The sequence below is a fragment of the Perna viridis genome, chromosome 6 (assembly GCF_037379345.1).
Source record: "Perna viridis isolate PV_CMFRI_1.1 ecotype Kerala chromosome 6, ASM3737934v1, whole genome shotgun sequence".
NCBI classification, from domain to species: domain Eukaryota; kingdom Metazoa; phylum Mollusca; class Bivalvia; order Mytilida; family Mytilidae; genus Perna; species Perna viridis.
In genome coordinates, this window is record NC_142450.1 from 39821610 (window position 1) to 39842020 (window position 20411).

A 20411-nucleotide genomic window follows, 5' to 3' on the forward strand; every position below is an offset into this window, starting at 1 on the left:
TCACCGAAAATCCTGCATTGACAACAACGTACTTTTGTTGTCGTTAAAGATATAAAATAATTATTAACTTAAATTCTAAAATCAATATTTCTTCAATATAGTCACAATAACATTTGGACATAATTCAGATATAATTGGATTTTTTTAGTTGAAACAAAAAAATAGCAGACAATATTTGTTTAAATTTCGCGCCGATTTACGGTAAGATTGCACATGGTTTGGTTGACTGGTTGAAAATTTCTTATCCGGTAAATAAACAAGCTTCGGTTGAGCAGTGATGGATCAAATCCCGGCCGCCATGGATAGACACCTGGATGTGATTCAGTGTCACCAAGGTTTGTTGTCATCAGCTGACGGCTTTGCTTAACGATTACCGTTATAATCTTTCACTGTCATGTTGCCTTCACCTTTTGCTTTCCTCCATTGTTTTCAAAATTTTAAATGACCCTTTCATTGAAAAAGTAACTTATAAAATATTATGTTCAACCCACGTGGTGTTTTGTCATCTGCATGATTATAAGACATTTAATTTCTTATAGCATGTACATTGTATAACATTTGACTCCTGCTCTCACTTTTAAACGCGATAACATATAGATACGTGTATACAGAAGTTAATTGAACAAAATACATGTACATCACATGTTTTATTCCATTGATTGCATCTTTTTTGTTTCAGCTTTTTTTTATATTGAGGTACCTGTAAAATTTGTAGAATGAAATAAAGAACACAAATCGAGGAAATGCTATTTCAACTCTGTTTAATATATAAGTAAATGTAGTACATACAGATGTACATGTATGTACATGCACAGTTTATTCTGACTGAACAGAACTTTCCAACAGATTTTTTTCTGCAGCCGAAGCAGATGTTCAGTTTATTCAAGATAAAACTATGTTGAAGTTAACTGATGAAGGTATCAGGTTTAGAGATTTAATTCTGATAGGTTAATCAAGGGAACCAAGATTCTAGCAGAAATCAGAAGAATGTAATGCAGGGACGAAGACTAGATGTTGAAAAAAGACAACCAAGACAAAGAACACAAAGTAACTAAAATAATACATTCAAAGTAACAAATGTAAATGAGCAACTCGGACTCCACTAAAAACTGGTAGCATGGACCAGGTGCACCAGTAGGGTAATATTCTCAGTTTTTCTAGAAACACCAGCCGAGTTGCTCATAAAAAGTCAAGCCCTGGGTAGAGGAAAGAATAAAGAAAAACTATGAAGTTTTGAACGAATCAGTTTTCATGGTGCAGATGGATACAACGTAACGATCTATGAGTCCATGATGACTATCATAAAACTTCAGTAGTGATGACTTCAGTCTCATAGCAACATACATGTAACTTTGTTCCAGAAGCCTAATTGTGAGAAGTCTAAATTGATACAAAAGGTTAGTGTAGTTACGGTAAGCTCTATCGTTGCGCATGAGTTGTGATATGAAAACTACATACGCAGGTGCTGAAGGGATGTTGCCACAGATAAAAGGAAAGTTGACAATTCTGAATGAAAAGTCATCATGTTTGTTGTGAAGTTTGTTCAATAGTTTTCTTTTACCATTGATCTCTAAGTGTAGATCAAGATATAAGGCTGACCTCACAGTGTCTATAGACCTTTATCTCAAGTTCTTCAAGGTAGATGCGATGCATCAAGTACCCAAAATTAGGATTGTTTAATGATAATACATCATCTATAAAGCAAAAACTTAAATTAAAAGATCCAGCTAAACAAAGTTCTTTCTTTCGGATCAGATCAGCTATATAGTCAGCCTCAGAAGAGTGAAGGAATAGTTCAGCAAGTAGAGGAGCACAATTTGTTTCCATTGGAATGCCGACCGTTCGTAAAAAACATGTCCACCACACTGGACAAATATGTTGTCGATCAAAAATTACATTTTGAAAACATCATCTTCTGTATATTTGGAAGATGATTTGGAATTATTTTTACAAAGTATGAGGAATCTCTACCAAGAACTGCATACTTGTATCTAGGTGTACCATCTTTTTTAGGAGAAACAACAATGTGTAATACTTTTGAGTATGGATTTTAGCTTAGTATGGGGTAGTGAAAGAAATTAACAGTAGACTTACAGACCGAATCTATGTTGAAATTGGCTCAATTTCCTTTGAAATGTACAGTGCGGTCTACATAAAATTATGATGGGTTTATGTTGACCAAAAATTAAGTTTCTAACACTGATGGGGAATAGAAGAATACAGTGTTAAAAAATCATGGGTTTTGATAATATCATATAGTTTTCCTTTACCATCAATCTCTAAATGTTGATCAAGTTATGAGGCTTACTTCACAATTTCTGTAGTACCCTTTATCTGAAGTTCTTTGGGGTAGATGCAATGTACATGTATCAAATCCCCGAAACTAGGATGGTTTAACAATTATATGTCATTTACATGTATATAGCATTAAAGTTATACTTTTTAAAGAGTGAAATTTTCCCAGAGAAAACATCAAAGATACAATACTGTCCATGGAAAGTCATTGATATCAAAATGTGTTGGTACAGCCTTTTGGGTTAATATTCCTCTGATAGTTAAAGCATGTGTTGTATTATAGAATATGGAAGAACATGTACATTTCTATACATGTAATAGTACAAGGAAGTAATTTTGTTTATTTATATTTAAGAAGTAAAGGTCTGTGTGTAGAAAAGTAAAAGTCCTTAATGTATGTATACATGTGTAAATCATTGTGTAGAACTTGGTAATTATAATCTCAAACACCCCTTTCAAGATTAAATAAATTTTGTACATGCAGGTCATAATCCTCAAACCCTGTCATATTAGAATGTATGACTTTCTGTTTATAACACCTTCAGGGCTCACGCTACTAGGCGATCCGGGCGAAATAGTCACCCTGGAGTCGCTCACTTCAACTTACATTTGTAATTGATAATAGAATGTTTAACATCTGATTCTTTTTGTTCTATTTTTTTTTTAATTGAAATTTAAAATGGTTAATAATGGGTTGTGTAAACAAATCCACAAGAATTAAATTCCTTAGTTCACCAGTTGTTGGGAAATAATGATGGCATTGTGTACTTAAATAACAACCTTATATAAACTTTATCATGTTTTCAGTGAATTAAAGGCCTCTATTAACTAATAACTAGTACTATGTTTGCCAAAATTTAAAGGCCAATCATACAAAGATTTCGATAAGGTTCATAGGAAATGTATTAAAGAAAAGATGTAATCATGAATCCTTAAAATACATATGTACACGTACAAATGTACATATGTAGCAAAGTACTTGTTGGTATAACTTGTACAATTTATAAATTGTGTACACATACATGTACATGTAGAACAGTTGACTTGGCTAAAATGTGCCCATTGTACTGTCTATTACATGCATTAACAAAATTAATTTTATATACATGTATGTAGCACAGTGTTCAGTAGTAAAGTTTGGGAAATACAAGCTGGTAGCCAAGACTATATTTTTGTTTGATATTTTCTATTTGTTAAACTGAATTTCACTCAAAAGTTTGGTATTCCAGCTAAAAAATCTGGTAGCCATGGGCAGTCCTTTCCTTCAAAATTCTCAATGACTAGCCTGTATAGAGGGCTGTATAGGACTTAACTACATGTAGCTTGGAACAAGAAATGTATACATCATTTCACTTGTGGGAGTCAATTTTCACTAGCCCCAGGCTTCAAGCTAGTAGCTAATGACAAGCACTGCATGGGCTTCTGGGGGACTGCAAATTTTTATCCCTAGTGTTGCAATGTTAAACTTTAAAAGTCATTGATACTCAAGTGCATTGTACAAGTATTTGTATTTTTGTTTTTAGAAGGAGGCCTTTTATTGGGTGCTTCTAGTCTGACAGGAAGATACTGGCTTGGGTCATTGTGGTTTTATCAGAACCCCAGTAGTGCTCCAGATGTGGAAAAATGTACTGCAGGTGTTCAATTAGAGGCAGGTCTCACAGATGCTAGATGGATCGATGGAAGCAAAGTCATAGTTGGCCTAGATACAGGTTTGTCTCAGGCATTGATTTAACATTCGCCCATTGCTTTGCTCAATTTAAATAGAAATAACCAAAATGTTGCTAACCTGACTCGTAGTAATACATTGTATCTTAATTTTTTAGCTCACCTGGCCCAAGGCCATGTGAGCTTTTGCCATCACTTGGCGCCCATCGTCTTTAACAATTTTTCAAAACTCTTCTCCTCTTACACTACTTGACCAATTGGAACCAAACTTGGTATGAATGTTCCTTAGTGTATCCTGCATAGAACTATTATGGGGACTTTTGATCAGTTGCTAAAAGTAGAACATAGGGGTCAAGGAGTAGTTTTTTGCACATATCTTCAAAATTGTTAGGTTTAGCCAATTTCTGGCAGGATAAATGTTTTAAGCATGATTAGATCTGTCTGTAGTCAAATTTTCCTTTTAATTTGTTAAGCCATGTTGGAGTTACTGCCCTTTTTCGATTTTTTTTTTGCTATTTTTGTCCCTTGCGAGGTGTTGTGAGGGGTCATGTAAATGCCAGGCGTCCATCTGTCCACATTTTCTGCACTTTTTTTTGTTATGCTTTAACCAACCAAATAAGTTTGTTTTTGGTATGTAGCCTTACTATGAGAAGTTACAGATTAAGTTTGACTTAAGTTACGGTGTGCTGATTTTTACATAAGTAATGACCCTTCGACTTAGAAAATTTCAGTGAATTTAAAGTTTTCCGCATTTTTTTGTTTTCGCAGGGAACATTGGAACACTGTTATTTTATTAATTTTATTTCTTTCAAAATTTTTTTTCTTCTGACACTACTTGACAAATTGGAACCAAACTTGATATGAATGTTTCTTGGGTTATCATGCATAGAACTGAAAAACATTGTTGCCATTACTATAAATAGAACATAGGGTCAGTCGTTTTATGCATATTATACTCAAAAATGATTAGGTGTAGCCAAATTCATATCAGTTGTTGAAATGATCCTAATTATAAGGCCTACTAAAGTCTCCAGGAATAAAAGTTGTCGGACGACTCTTTATAAAAGTTATTGTCCTTGAAAGGTGAAAAATTAGGGTTTTTTTTTTTTTTTTTTTTTTTACAGTTTTCAGCCAATATCTTGAAAACTATGATAGATAGAAAGAAACTTTCATTTGCTGAAATGATTCTTATGATAAGTCCTACCTAAGTCTTCTTGAGTCAAAATTGTTTGACAACTTCTTGTTATATTTATTGCCCTTGAAGGCAGAATTTAACAAGGTGAGTGTTTCAGGCTCCTGGGAGCATCTTGTTTTAAGATGCATAAATTTAAGGTGTAGAAAAAAGGCACAGGTAAACTGTAAAGCCATACTTTTAATGAGTCATGTCTGTCTAAAGTTACATATTACCAGATGGTTTCCAGTATATCTGCTGTAAGTACAAGTAAGTATACATGTACATGTACATGTACTGTTATATACAGTGTATTTACATATTGCGTAACACACTTGCACTAGAAATGGCTTAAGGTTTAAAAATCAAAGTTTTAAATCAGTTCAGGTAACTGATGTCAAATTTAATTGTTTAATGTACATGTGTACTTTTTATGTTGAACATATAGTTGATCTTACTTGGTACATCATTAGTTCTTCCCAAAAACCTATCACACTTGATGTTTTTTAAATCACAAGGTCAAATGTTGACTATTTAATGTGTTGCAGGCTAGACATATAATTGTCTTTGTTTGGTTAATGAAAACAAATTACACTAAAAATGTATTCTGCACAAAATAATAATACTAGTTTATCATCATTGTTTATAGTAGGTTTTTTTTTTTAAAAACAATGGCTTACATGTAAATTTCAAATGTCAGTGTGCAAAAATCAAATGCTAAAAGCGAAGGCTCAAGTTAATTATAAACCATAGTGCTTTTGCAATCAGGAATACTGTATGGTTGGCAATGCATTTTTCTTTGATATCTTTTCAGTGGTGAGGTGAGAGAAAATGTGTTATTACTTGTCCATTGTTCTTTTAACTTCCAAGTGTGGTGGAGCATTGATTTCGAAAGTAAGAAACCCAACCTCCTTCATTGTAGGAGCATTATACATGTATAATGTCAATATACACTTGAATGTTTTTGTTTTCATTTAGGTGGTATAGAGATTTGGGAATTGATAGAGAATTACCACACATTTGTACATCTACACTCTACAGTTGAACATGACAATATTATAAGTAGTATACACTTGTCATGTGACAGTAAAAGAGCTGTATCATGTGGATATGATAAATGGTGAGTATATATGAAAAGTGATGAGTAAGGTATCATGTTGATATATGGGAAATGGTGAGTACAAGTTTTAATTTGGGTGTGAATTATTTGTTGATAAATGAGATTTTTAGTAGTGTATACATGAAAAGGAAAAAAAAATGTTGTATTTGTACTGTCCTGAGTTTCTCATAGAAAATGACAGCAGTTTAACCGCTTTATTAAAGTCAATATCCAAATAATTTTCCAAATTAGTCCATGAGGTTTGTAACCATAAGTACTAAATCAAAACCCATAAATGACATAGATATATAGAGCTCAACCATAAACCAAAACTATTTCAATTCAAGCTCATATACATTTGGCATAACACCGACATTTTGTAATGTTACAACTGTGCAGTACTGTATTTTTCAATTACATGAGCAGCATCCCATGTAGAAAATTGTGATAATTTCATGTGTGCGATGCTGTATTTGTAAAAGTAAATAAAGCTCATTCATCAATGAATGCAAGTGACAAAATATATATGATTCATATTCTTATTTAACATTTATACCTATGTAAAGGGTTTAATGATGGAGATAACATCAATGATTGTGATTTATAAATATGTGTACATGTTCCAGTCAGAAATATAAATGTTAACCAAACCACAAACAACGATAAAAATTACACTACCCTAAATATGCGTGTACAGTAAAATCGATATGCAACATGTTTATACTTTAAAGGGTTAAAAAAAATGTAAAGTATGTTACTTACTCCCTTTTGCTGAAAGGGTTTGCCAGATATAAAGTTTAAAAGCTTTTTTTTTGTCCAAGATAAAAAATGGAAGGTCACAAAAGTTTACTAAAAACATAACAATGACGGAAAATTACTGAATAAGTTCCAGGAGTCAAAAAATGTTACAGAACAATATTTACTTGTTGTACCAATATCCATTTGCAATTTGTATGGAACTAATTTGAAAAAAAATGTTTGTTAACGAAGTGATTTAGGTTAACACAAGATGTAGGTATTGTTATTACCAATTAAGTAAGCACTTTTTAGAATCAAAAGTCTCCAGTGTTTTTGTTTAGACTTGTAGGACATATTTACTATTTAGGAAAATATAAAATTCTTCTGACTACATGCATCAAAGTCAAAGGTCAGAGTCATGGCTGGATTAAAGCCTTGAATGAATATCCTTAGCTGGATTTAGACCAAATTAGTTGCACAGTTTATATTTTTCATTGCCCAAAAATAAACGTACATTTATTTATATTTTGTTTTGTAAGAACAATGTTTTATTTTCCTTTTCAGTATAAAAGTTTGGGATGTAGAAACCTTATCTTCTGTAAATAGTTTTAGAGGTATGTTCTAAATTCAAGTTTGTCTTGCAGAACGTGTGTAAGATGATAATTTGTAAATAGTAGTTATTTGATCCATCTGAAGTGACTTTTTTTAGAACCTCATATGACATTTTAAGAATTTCATTCAAAGACATGTTTCCTTTAAATTAAGATTTGAATTATATGATTTGAAAATTGTTTTTTTTTAAGAGTAATTTAACCATTTGCATGAATTTTAAGGATGAGAAAAATAACAAATGCACCAGTGTATAACCTAAATCCAAAATAGTAAATACTTAAGGGGAATGAACTCAACTGCATGTGTGAACAAAATAATAATTTTTTATTTCAGGGCATTCTGATATAGTTGACTGTGTACGTTGTCATCCTTCAGAACCATCTATGTTTTTATCATGCTCACAAGTAAGTAGTTTCCTACAATTTGTTTGCTAATTTCATTCCTCATTTAAATGGTGTTATCTTCCCATAAAACCAAAGATGAGGGTTGCAATGCCTCAAGATTTTACATGCTAGTTTGTGTTAAGTGTACATGTAAAAATTTTATCAAGAATTAAACGTGTTATTATTATACATGTAATTTATTAGAACTACTAGTGATGAAAGTTCATCAGATTATTAACCCTTGCCATGCGGAAACCATATATATATGGTCATGGGCTGTTTTCTGATCTTTGGGTTGTGGCAAATTTGTTTTTAGCTTTATAAACACAATTGATTTCATATGCAAGCAGAGTGAATGTGCTTTAAAATAGGCTATACTATACAAAGTTTTAGTAAAAATAGGGACTTGACAGCTGAACAAGAGGTTATGAGTGAAGAAGGCCACAAAAAATTGTGATTTTTGAGGGGCTGGGCTCAATTCTAGGCCTCTAACAACAGCAGAACGGATCCATAGTGCTTCATTTCACCTGGTTTCTAAAATATAATAATGTCCCTCACCACTCCCACGATGTCAACCCCATATACTAACCACTTCCAGTTTTAGGCCATTCTGAAGCAAAAATTGCAAAAATCTTTATTTTTTCTCATGAGTGATCCCTCTTAGGACCCCTGACCTTCAGCTTACAACTGTAATGAACAATTTTGTGGCTTAAATTGCCATTAGAGGGAATTAACCTAGGAAAAATTGCACTTTTGGACACTGTCTTTCTCCTGGTGAGCTTCAGGTCCGGTGGAAAATGACCAAAAATCACCAAAAATGACCGATTTCAGGCAACAGACCCATTTTCCTGCGCATGCCCACCCACCCTCTCATTTTATTTTTTTTTAAGTATTTTATAAAGACACTTAAGGGAGGATTTTATGACTTCAATAGTGCTCAACTGAAAAGTGATAGTTTGAAGTATTTCATAAAAAGGGTACCATTAAAATGTGCTAGGGTAGGTAGGGTAGCCTTTAACAGATAGTTTTTTCCTCTGGCCTAAAATAATAATTACTGGGGAATTAGTTTTTTTTTAGATTTCTCATTTTTTGTAAGTACATATAGGATTGAACAACAAAATATGAGAAAATAGGTACCCTAAATTTGCTCTAATTAATTCAACAAAGTCCATGAATGAATGAATGAATGAAATATTGACAAATAGTAAAAAATGGCACAAGAGAATGAAAGTATCTTCACAGCAAAAGATAAATAATAAATCATTATTTTCAGTGCTACATTTCAAATTTGTTATTTTTCAGGACAATAGAATATTATTGTGGGATACAAGGAAACCTCGGCCTGCCTCTGTTGTAGGTATGTTTCCATTACCTCTGTTATGTAGGCCTTCCATTGTAGGTAGGTGCTGAGAGGAAATTAATTGTTTTGATGCATTTGATTTGATGCTTGCAGATTCTTTATTATGCTTATTTTAATTTACAAATATTGTAGTCCAAATGCAGTAAAGAACCTAACACCAGTGAGAGTGCAAGACAAAAGAAATCTTAAAAATCTAAGGGTACTATTTCAAGTTCTGTAATGAGGCTCAGGAAGTTACAAAACATTGAAATTTTAACTGAGGGAGTCTAGAATTTCTCTGCCTCACAATTTCTTTTTCTCACTTTGAAAATTGACTGTTGTGGTTTGTATGCTAATTCACAGCACACTGCTTGCCAAGTTTCATTTGTACTTACAAGATGTCGTAATACCTTTTTTTTTGTGATATCACAAACATCCCATGTTTCATCTCACCCATGTGTGACGTAAGGAAATCTCATGGCTTAAAGTAGAACACTTTTTTGTGCCTTAAGTGAGATTATTGATTTCGTTAACTGACAAAGAGAAGCTCATATTTTTTAGTACTATGGACAGTAAACATAACTCCAATTATACAATTTATTGATCAAAAATAAAGAAGGGAATTCCATTATTATTTTTAAACCCCTATTTTGTTGCTTCCTATTCTACTAAGATAATTTTGAATACACTTATCAGCTTTTTATTTTGAATACATAATTTGTATGTGATCATCAAGTTATTATGTAAGTTTATCTGTTAATCATTCCGTAATTTTGTAATTTGAGTTCATTTATTTGTCATGCTACAGTGGATTCCTGTTAATCGCAAACATCTTTGTCAGAAAAAAAAATGCAATTAACAGAAGTTATTTCCAATGTTTAAGTGAGCTATATTCTTTTCTCATGTCTAATTAGATTACAGGCTTAGTGTGTAGTCAAAAGAAAGAGAAAATATTTTTATAGAAACAAATTTCATAAGAAAACTTAAGATATTTCACTAATGATGTATTATTGTTATACTCATTTAGGTACATGTTTGAGTAAATTTTGAAAAATATTTATGCAATTAAGAGGAATTTTCAAATTTTGGTCTCATGATATGCAAATAAGAAGAATTTTTTACATGGATAAGATGGGAAATGTTTTTTTTTGCTCTTTGAGTTCATATGCAATTAACAGGTATGCAATCAAGTGGAATCTACTGTAATGGTGTTTTTAAAAGTATCTATTTTTGTGTTTTTGTTTTTTAATCAAATGAATTCATCAAAACAGATTTTTTTCCTGCCATTTCCTTGTAAATAAATGAAGGGAAATGTCACAAAATTCTTTTGCATATAATTTTCACATTCTCTTAAATTATGTCTTTGGGTAGAAACTTATTTCATATATGTCAGTAACATCTCTCTTGTACTCTTAAACATTCCTTGCTATTTTTTAGATTCTTCACCGTTAGAAAATTCTCCACGAAGTTTGTCATGGCAACCACAATCAAAGAATATGTTTGCAATTGGTAGTAGCACAGGACAAATTGTATTTAAAGATGTACGCACATCTATAGGAACTCCTTTATCCTTTACTCCTCACTCAAGAGATGTGTACAAATTAGAGTTCTGTCCAAATAGGTAGGTTTTGTCTTTGGTCTTAAAAATTTACAGATCTTAAAAAATATGCAATGCGCTACTGTTATCTGGTTTGAAAAATACCTTTAAAAACTAATTTCATCAAAAGAAAGTTTAAGGATTTGTAAAAGTTCTTAGAATAAATCATTTAGCTTAGTATGTGTACATAGTAATATTTAAAGCTCCATAAGCTGTCATTTTTGTAAATTTTTATTTCTGTTGAAGTATACCTAAACTTTGAATTATTTCTACTAAATTGTACTTTTCCTGTATAATTTCATTTGATATCCACAAATAAAATGTGTTAAATACATGAAATAGGTGTCTATATATTTATTTTCTTGCAAGACAAAAAATCGACCTAGATAAATCCGTATGCATGTAACTTCTGGTGACCTTAATCCACCTATGTGCTGTTAGGGTCTCTTTTTTAAAAACAAATCTGTTTGCAAAGTGAAAGTGGTAATCAGTGGTAAGGAAGACCATCGGATTCAAGCCGTAAAAGACAAAAGGTCGAATATAATGCAAGGATCCTTTTAAAATTTACATATTGTGATATAATGTGGCACAAGTATGGTCAGTTACTGTCATTATTTGAAAACTAATCAAGAAATAGATCTAATGAAACAAGGCACATGCTTACCTGTGTATCCGTTATTGTTATTTTTTTTACCAAGGTTAAAGTATTTCTAACCCAGGTTAATGTCATGTTGGCAATCTTTGGAAGTAATGGCGAAAAATAATTAGATCTGAGCTATCGATCTTCTTTGATTTAAAAAATGTTGTATTGACAACATTCTGAATGTATTATCGACATTTATTGCTTCAATTGCATCACTACAAACATTTCATATATCAGCAAAATTCAGTAGAATCAAAATTGGAACAAATTTATCAGCTAATGCAGCTTTAAAAAAAAACAAAAAACTTTAGTGTAGTTGTAAAGTGGTAATTATAAGCAATAGTTACTCTGAGTATACCTTTATAATTTCTCTAAGAACCATACATGTTACTGTAAGGTGAATTTAAAGGAATTTTTTATCAATAATTGTTGTTTTCAGTTGAAATCTTCAGCCATGATACAATTAAAGCTGATTTGTTTTTATCTTTTTCCAGACCTCAGTTGTTAGCCTCAGTATCTGAAGATTGCACTTCAGTTGTTACCTCAATAGAGACACAAAAAGAAGTGTAGGTATTGTACTGAAAATCTTCATGTAAATATAAGTAACATTGCATCTACAAGAATTATTTTTGATGCATTATTAGCTGTATTTAGCAATAAAGAACAAGTAAATTAATGAACCATTTTTGTTATAGTTCAAATGTCTTCATTTACAGGATGCCACTTTATTGAGTGGCATTTAGCACTAAACCTATAAAATTAAGCTTTATTGAGCAGTTCTAGTTCAATTAAATGTGGTTTTTGGTATTTCAAGGAACCAGTGACCAATGTGATTGCAGTTTTGCCATGTAAATCAACTTGATTGATTTAAAAAATTGTTCATTTGAGGGAATCAAATTTACATTACCTTATAATTCAAAATGTTTAATTTATGTTTTGCTTTTTTTTTTCACATAAGCAATCAATAAGATATAATGTAATATAAGTTTTAAAATTTAAATTTTCAATTTATTTCAGTTTCCGAGACAGTTCACACAAGGATTATGTAAGAGGGTTATCATGGATGAACAATAATCAGTTGTACACGTGTGGATGGGACTCGAAAGTGAAACTAAACAATGTAGTGAACCTCAGAACAGATTCAGCAAGCCCCATTCAAATGGAGGTGAATGGGGAAGTCATTGAGAAAGGATCGGAAGCTAAACATTCTTTGGAGAAAGTAAAGTGCAATGGAACAGACCTGACTGTAGATACAGAAAATGGCGGGTCACAGTTAGAAACAACGTAGTTACCTCATGAATTCTGTTTCTTACAAATCATGGTGCGACTACAGTGTTAACCTGATACACACTTCGACCTCAAGGAATGTCAGTGACAACTTTACGTGTACCCTCTTTTTTGTACATTGAATAACAATGTAAAATCGAATCACTTCGTCAGCATTTAATTATTTGTGCCATTCTTATGTATAGAAGAAAAAACTTTTCTTTTATTCTAAAATAGAGAAAAGATTTACTTCATTGCAGAGGCTTTATGAAGACAAGTAATGCTATTAGTTCTATTTTCACCTTGTCAATTATAACAGAATCCTTAAATGGAGGTTAATCTCTGTCAGTGAAGGTTGTTCAAATTGTAGGCATTTAGAAAGTCTTAAAATCCTTTGTGTCCAAAATCGGTTGACATGAGGTTACTGTTTATGTTGTTATTTTACCAAAATTTTGTAAGAATGTTTAAATAGTTAGTAGATCTGATTTTCATCTGCTTTAAAGGGTAATTCCCCTTCTCCAAACCTGAATTATACCATTATGATTCTTTTTTATAGTATGTTTACTTAAGAAATAAATCATGGAAACTCCATTTTATCATTGTTTTACCATGAGCTGACCATTTATGCCACATTACTTTACCCTGAGTGATAGCAAGAGGTAAAATATTGGCAAAAGCATAAATGGCCAGCTCCTGATGTTTTCCAATTTTTCTTTCCTTCATATTACGGTTTACTGATTTCTACTATGTTGACCTTGTCAAATCGGTTCTACTTGTAGGTTGTATTTCCATAACACATGAAGATATTTGTTAGAAATGAAATACCTACAATGTATCTTTAATTGGTTTATACATGTAGCTGTCTCTACAGTCTGTTTTTAAATATTATCAAAAATTCAATTTTGGATTGAGTCACCCTGATTACAAGTTATCCCAGGGTTGTTTATCATTGTATCATTTCATTCTTTTCTGAAGTATTGTTTTTGCAAATCTATTCACAAATACATTTTCCTATTAATATGTAAGATAAAAGTGAAGGTATGTTTTCAAAATGATAAACAATGACTACGTAAATCTTGATTTATGAAGTTGTTCATTCTAATTGATATTCAAGAATAAGAATAGATTTCCTGCCAGATTTAATTGTTTCTTCACAGTAAAGAAAATTCTACTCTTAATTTGGTAAGAGAAATATGTAAGTCTTACCTGATGTTCAAGTTCTGTGTTGAAATTTTGTATGACCCAGAGTAAATGGGGATTCAGGTGAAACAGCTCCTGTAGTGAACCAGATTGTGGACAAAAATGGCCTTGATTTTGAATTTACCTGAAGTGGTATTTTTTAGTGTTAAATATGATGCTTCCATTGAGAATTCAATAAAACATATTGGAAATAGTCTCACCAAAGAAGGGAATAATTGATAATATTATGAATTTTGAAAAAGAAAATATGGCAACAATGGCAATACTTGGTAATACTGAGGTATTATTGGAAATTCTTCTGCTTGAATGTTGTAGGAATTTGAAGCTGTATCTAGATGTTCAAACTATTCAGGTTTCTGGTATGGTTTTTTCCCTCTTTTTAGCTGTTTCAAATCTGGATTTTACCATTATGATTCTTTTTAACTGTTTTTCAGTTTGATCTGATTTTTGTCAATTCCCACATTGTTTTTTGACATTGTAAAATTATACCTGAGGTTTGGTCCTCTGCAGTCATTCTGTACCATACAAATTATTTCATTCAGTTAAGCAATGAGGTTTTATACTGGCCATAGAAATGAGAACTTCATCTGTGATATTTTTTTCAGAAGTAAACTTAAATAAATTTAATGCCCTCTCTTAATGATGTCAATATTTTGGTCAGATAGATCATTATCTAAAATTTTGATTCCTATTAATAAAAGTCCAAAAGACTTGATCAATGACAATTAAAACTGCAACTTGTGTACAATATGTGATGTGCAGTAAGGTTGCATATTATGATATTTTCTGTTTATCTTTTGTTGTTGATCTGAAGAAATATTACTCCGTCGATTCAACAATGTCATTTTTTTTTGTAATTTTTAGATGGACAGTAAAACCATTCAATATCTTCAGGTTGTATTATTGAATAGTGCTTTAGGATTTTTTATGCCACCACAACATTCAGTTGGGGGACATATTGTTTTATTTAGGGTACGGTGTTGATACTTTGCAGAATGGTTATACATGGATTGAAGATGTGCATATTATCAAGGTTTGGATTTCTATCAATATTTGACATTTTATGGGTAGTTTGACTTCGTCATTTTGTCACCATTTGAGCGAATAGGGTCTATTCTGGGTATTTCTTCCTACAGTATTTAAGATAGGTCGTAAATAATTTTGAATAATCAGGAAGGCTTTCTACCTTCCAAAATGAAAGGACTATTGGCAGATAGGACAACGTCTTCAAAAAACAAAAAAAAACTAATAAAAAAAATTGTTAAGTTCTACTATGTAATGTAACTATATTTTTCCTTAATTGCATTATGTTTCCACTTTTTGGAATTGAAGTCAACGCAAAGTTCTATATATTTATAACATAATAAAGAGTAATCAAAGGAACCACGATTCTAGCGGAAAATAAAAGAACCCAATCTAGGGTTTAAATCCAGATAGGGAAAACAGACACATTCAACAAAGGACAAAATAACCAAAATATTACGTACAAAGAAATAAAAGTAAATGATCAACTCAAGACTCCACTTAAAGCTGGAAGCATGGCCTTGGTGCACCGGTAGGGCAAGCGCCCTCTGCTTTTCTAGAATCACCCGCTGATGAAAAGTTAAATCAGGGGTAGACGGAAGCAGGTGCGGATCCTGACAGTTTGAAAAGGAGAGTTGCCTGTCAAGGTTCCTCAGAAAAAGGGGATGCTTGGACATTATTTAACATTATGTGTCAATTTTACACATTAAAATGACAAATTGTCCAATAAGGAGAGGGTGTCAACCCCTGCCCATCACTCTGGATCCGCCACTGGAAAGGGGAACGAAAGGAAAGCTATGACATGTTGAACAAATCGTTTCTTGTGGTGCAGATGGATACACCATAACGATCCACGAGTTGGTGGTGACGACCTTAAAACTTCTGTAGTGATGACTTCAACCTTGTAGCAGTATAACCCTGTACCAGATGCCTAGTTGTAAGAAGTCTAGTGCGATACGAAGTGTCTATGTAGTTACGGCAAGCTCTGGCATAACGTTAAAAAATATCGAAGATCAAATTTAAAACACTTGCGAAAAATCATATATTGAGTCAATTTTGCTAGGAACTAATGGCAATAACATAAAAAAAACTAACAGTTTTCCTAAAATAACGGAAAATTAAAGTCCAGCAACTCGGCTAAAAGAAATATACAGAAAACGAGGATGGTTGTAGAACCATAGACTTAATTTGAGCTAAAGTCGCTTTAGAACATTTCACTTCCTCGCAACAGTTTACAGTCTCGGCATATTCCAGTGCTTTTTCTAAATCACACAATGCGTCAGTCATGCTATTTTTCTAAATAACGCACTCTAGCTTTGGCAGTATGATAGAACCATTTCCACCTTACTTCTAACCGTCTCCACTGTTCCTTGTTGTTTTCTAATAAAGTCAGTAGGTATTTTGCATTGTTTAAAATCTGATTTTGTTACTTGCTGATCTAGAAACTCTCCATATAATCTGATTCCTAGATACAGATGGGCAAGTTTCTTGAAAATGCTGAACAGCCGCATGACCCAAGTCAAGTAGATGTTGTTTGTTAGCATACGTCATTCCTTCTGAATATATGACACAAAACATGTTATATTCAATGTATAAAACTATTCCTGTTTCCCTGCATGCTTTCAACATACTAAATTTCTGGTTCGCCTCGGCGATATATCCGTGAGCAATTTCAAAATCGTCTTTATTTACCATAAACATCGCTGAACTTAGTCTGGCGCTACAGAGCATGTTCCGAATTATTTTTTCGGACGTAAATTTCGAAACATCTCGACTTTTCTGGAAAACTTTACTATTATTTTCACAATAAGCCTCCAAAGCGTAGAAAGATTTATGTGCTATTTTCTGCGTTTCCTCCATGCTTACGGATGTATCCAGATCTTGAACCTCAAGCCATCGTTTTTCCATTTTTATAAAGTCATTTTCAAATTTTAGGTGTTTACCAGAATGCGTCAAAATCTTAAGTTCATGTCTATATGAAATAGATGATTCCGGTGTTCCCATTTTGAAAATGTCCATACTCCATAAATGCGCTTGATCTTTTTTATTTCATCAGCCAAAAATTCATATCCATTTTTGTCCAATATATCTTGAAACAGGTCGATAGATTCCAATCTTCGTGGTAGCATCAACATGAGATTGCTCGCTCGTTCACTGACCGGTTGGTTTTCATTCTTCAACTCAATAAACTGAACATCTGTGATTATTCCTTTGCTGTAGAAAATATCAACCAAGTATTTCGGATCAATAGATTTGACGAATTTCATATGCAACCTTTTCATAATTTCTGTATCTTCCAAATTCATTTTCGTTAAGTTTTCATCTGAAAGCTCCCTTGATGAAGTATCATACATTGAACAATATACTACAGTTTTTAACTCAATTTATATGATAACATGCATTTATTGCTGACAATTCTTGCTGTACTTGAGTACCCACTGATATTGGACTACTTTATTGTGGGCGGCCGAATTTAAACGAATAAGTTAAATTATGGGTATACAGATGCAATTGACACTAAACAAAGCCAGTATTATTTATAAAACCATCATATAGTAAACTGTAAAATATTATATGAATATGATCAAACATTTAGGATATGTAAGAAAGAAATTCAATAATGCACTAGATGGTTATTTTTGTAAAAAAAAATTATCATGTTATGGTCAAAGAACTGTATGTGATTTAAATAGCATTATTAAGTAGCTGTCTTTGTAAGAATCAAACAAAATCTGAAAAATGTGATACGCCTAAAAAGGCTACATCTTTTTGTTTTTGTAATTAAGTTGTTTTATGGGTCTATATTATGAAATGTGTAATTATTCGTTCAAATCTGCCTGCTCTGCGGTGATTATCAACATTAAAAGTCCAATAGATTCTATTGTATTTGAGTGTCATTCACACCTTTGGTTAAAATTCGTAATATTTTGAAACAAAACTATGTAGAAAATAAAACAGAGAGCTGGATTGAGTAATTTAACATACATGTACATGTTAAAAAGAAAGAGAGGGGGGGTACTTTGGTGAAGTTATGCTTACAATTCAAAAGAACAGATCTCTTACTTCATGGCACATAAAAAAGGTTATATAAAAAATATCGTTATTGCTTTGCAAATATTTTCCGACTCTTGGTTTAATTAACAACAGTTAAAAAACATCTATCCTATTCCCAGCCGATGTTAAAATTGTACGTAACTTTTTAACTACTGGGTATTGATTAGATTTCCCGCCATTTTACATTTTCTACAGATTTTATGGAAGAAACTGATTCTCCGTTTGCCTATTTTAAATATTAATTACTTCGATTGAAAGTTGGGTTTTGATTAATTGTAACGTACCTAGGAAGCATTGAAATTCATTGAAAATGAAAGATAGTTGTTTCTTTTTTTTGCAAAATTTGGTTGCTTTCTCAGCGAACTTTAAAATCATTTTTGAGCCATTCATTGTCGATCTAAAAACCAAACGTTGTACTATTTTACATATATGAGATATAAACATTACATTGGGACAAAAAAATGCCCCATTATATTCCAGCAGCATAAAAGAGCCTGAATTGCTCACCTGGTTAAAGTCTTTCAAAGGCAATAAATTTAACAAGGAGTTGTCCAACAATTTTGACTCAAGAAGACTTTGGTAGGACTTATCATAAGGATCATCTCTGCAATCGAAAGTTTCTTTCAATCTATTGTTATTTTCAAGATATTGGCTGAAAACTTTAAAAAGAAACGTCATTTTTCATCTTTCAAGGGCAATAATTCTTACAAAAAGTCGCCTGACAACTTTGATCCCTGAAGACTTTTGAAGGTCTTATAATAAGGATCATTTAAGCAATTGTTAGAGTTTGGCTAAACCTAACAGTTTTGGAGCTATAATATGCGATGGATTCCTAAACTTCACAAGAATCCATACAAACAACGTTTCATAGCTGGATCTGCAAAATGTACCACCAAACCTCTTTCAAAACTTTTAACTTCTATACTCACAACTGTCAAAGAGGGTCTGCAGTCCTACCACAACACTTGTTACTCCCGTAGTGGTATTAATTCAATGTGGGTCCTGAAAAATTCGAAAGATCTTTTGGAGACAATCAGTTCAAGTCTATTATTTGAAAATAATAGCATTAAAACCTATGATTTTTCAACACTGTATACTTCTATTCCTCATACTCAGTTAAAATCCTGACTTAAAACATTATACATCATTGTTTTTTTTTAAAAAGCTGGTAAACCTAGATACAAATGTATAGTTCTTGGTAGAGATTCCTCATACTTTGTAAGAAATAATTCAAAATCATCTCTCAAATATACAGAGGAAGATGTTTACAAAATGCTGGAATTTATAATTTAAATAAATAATATTTGCCCTGTGCGGTGAGCATGTTTTTCAACAAACGGTCGGTGGGAATAAATTGTGCTCCTTTAATTGCTGACCTATTCCTTTATTCTTTTGAGGCTGACTTTACAGCTGATCTGAGCCGAAAGAAAGAATATCGTTTGGCTAGATCCTTCAATCTCAGTTTCCGCTATATAGATGATGACGTATTATCTTTAAACAATCCTAATTTCGGAGATTTGATACATCGCATCTACCCAAAAGAACTTGAGATAAAGGATACTACAGACACTGTGAAGTCAGCCTCATATCTTGACCTACACTTAGAAATCGATGGTAAAGGAAAACTATTGACCAAACTTTACGACAAACGTGATGACTTTTCATTCAGAATTGTCAACTTTCCTTTTATCTGTGGCAACATCCCTTCGGCTCCTGCGTATGGAGTGTTCATATCACAACTCATTCGTTATGCCAGAGCTTGCCGAAACTACGCAGACTTTTTGTATCGCGCTAGACCTCTAACAAATAGGCTTCTGGAACAGGGTTATGTTGCAAGATTGAAGTCATCACTACAGAAGTTTTATGGTCGTCATCATGAACTCGTGGATCGTTACGGTGTATCCATCTGCGCTATGAAAACTGATTTGTTCAACGCGTCATAGTTTTCCTTTCCTCGTTCGACTACTCCGGACTCGACTTCTTATGAGCAACTCGGCGGGTGTTTCTAGAAAAACAGAGGACGCTTACCCTACCGGTGCACCTGGTCCATGCTCCCAGTTTTTAGTGGAGTCCGAGTTGCTCATTTGCTGTTGTTACTTTGTATGTATGATTTTAGTTACTTTATGTTCTTTGTTGTGTATGTCTGTTTTCCATGTCTGGTCTTTGTCCCTGGATTACATTCTTTTGATTACCGGAGCCCGCTATAACCTTGGTTTCCTTGATTACTCTTTCAAACCATTGGGTCATTTAAAGTAGAAGATTCGACGAATCTGTTTATTACTCTTTTTAGAACAAATCTGATTTTAGAAGAATTTTCCATTCTGAA

At 32.5% G+C, this 20411-nt stretch overlaps 1 protein-coding gene and 1 pseudogene across 2 annotated transcripts; one reads left to right on the top strand and one right to left on the bottom strand.

Annotated features, from left to right (window-relative positions):
* The first annotated feature begins 180 nt into the window (after positions 1-180).
* Positions 181-14901, top strand: LOC148614925 (methylosome protein WDR77-like). Of its 2 annotated transcripts, none has more exons than XM_088589457.1 (9): positions 181-335; positions 3819-4004; positions 6110-6251; positions 7533-7582; positions 7914-7984; positions 9266-9362; positions 10740-10923; positions 12037-12108; positions 12560-14901. In XM_088589457.1, exons 1-9 carry the CDS (start codon positions 278-280, stop codon positions 12828-12830), a joined length of 1131 nt encoding a protein of 376 aa, XP_088445583.1. In that variant the 5' UTR covers positions 181-277; the 3' UTR covers positions 12831-14901. The 2 variants fall into 2 exon arrangements, with proteins under 2 accessions (XP_088445583.1, XP_088445584.1); XM_088589458.1 differs by having other exon boundaries at positions 9266-9320.
* Positions 14902-16319: 1418 nt separating this feature from the next.
* LOC148614926 (uncharacterized) lies at positions 16320-17340 on the bottom strand (annotated as a pseudogene).
* Between the last annotated feature and the right edge of the window lie 3071 nt (positions 17341-20411).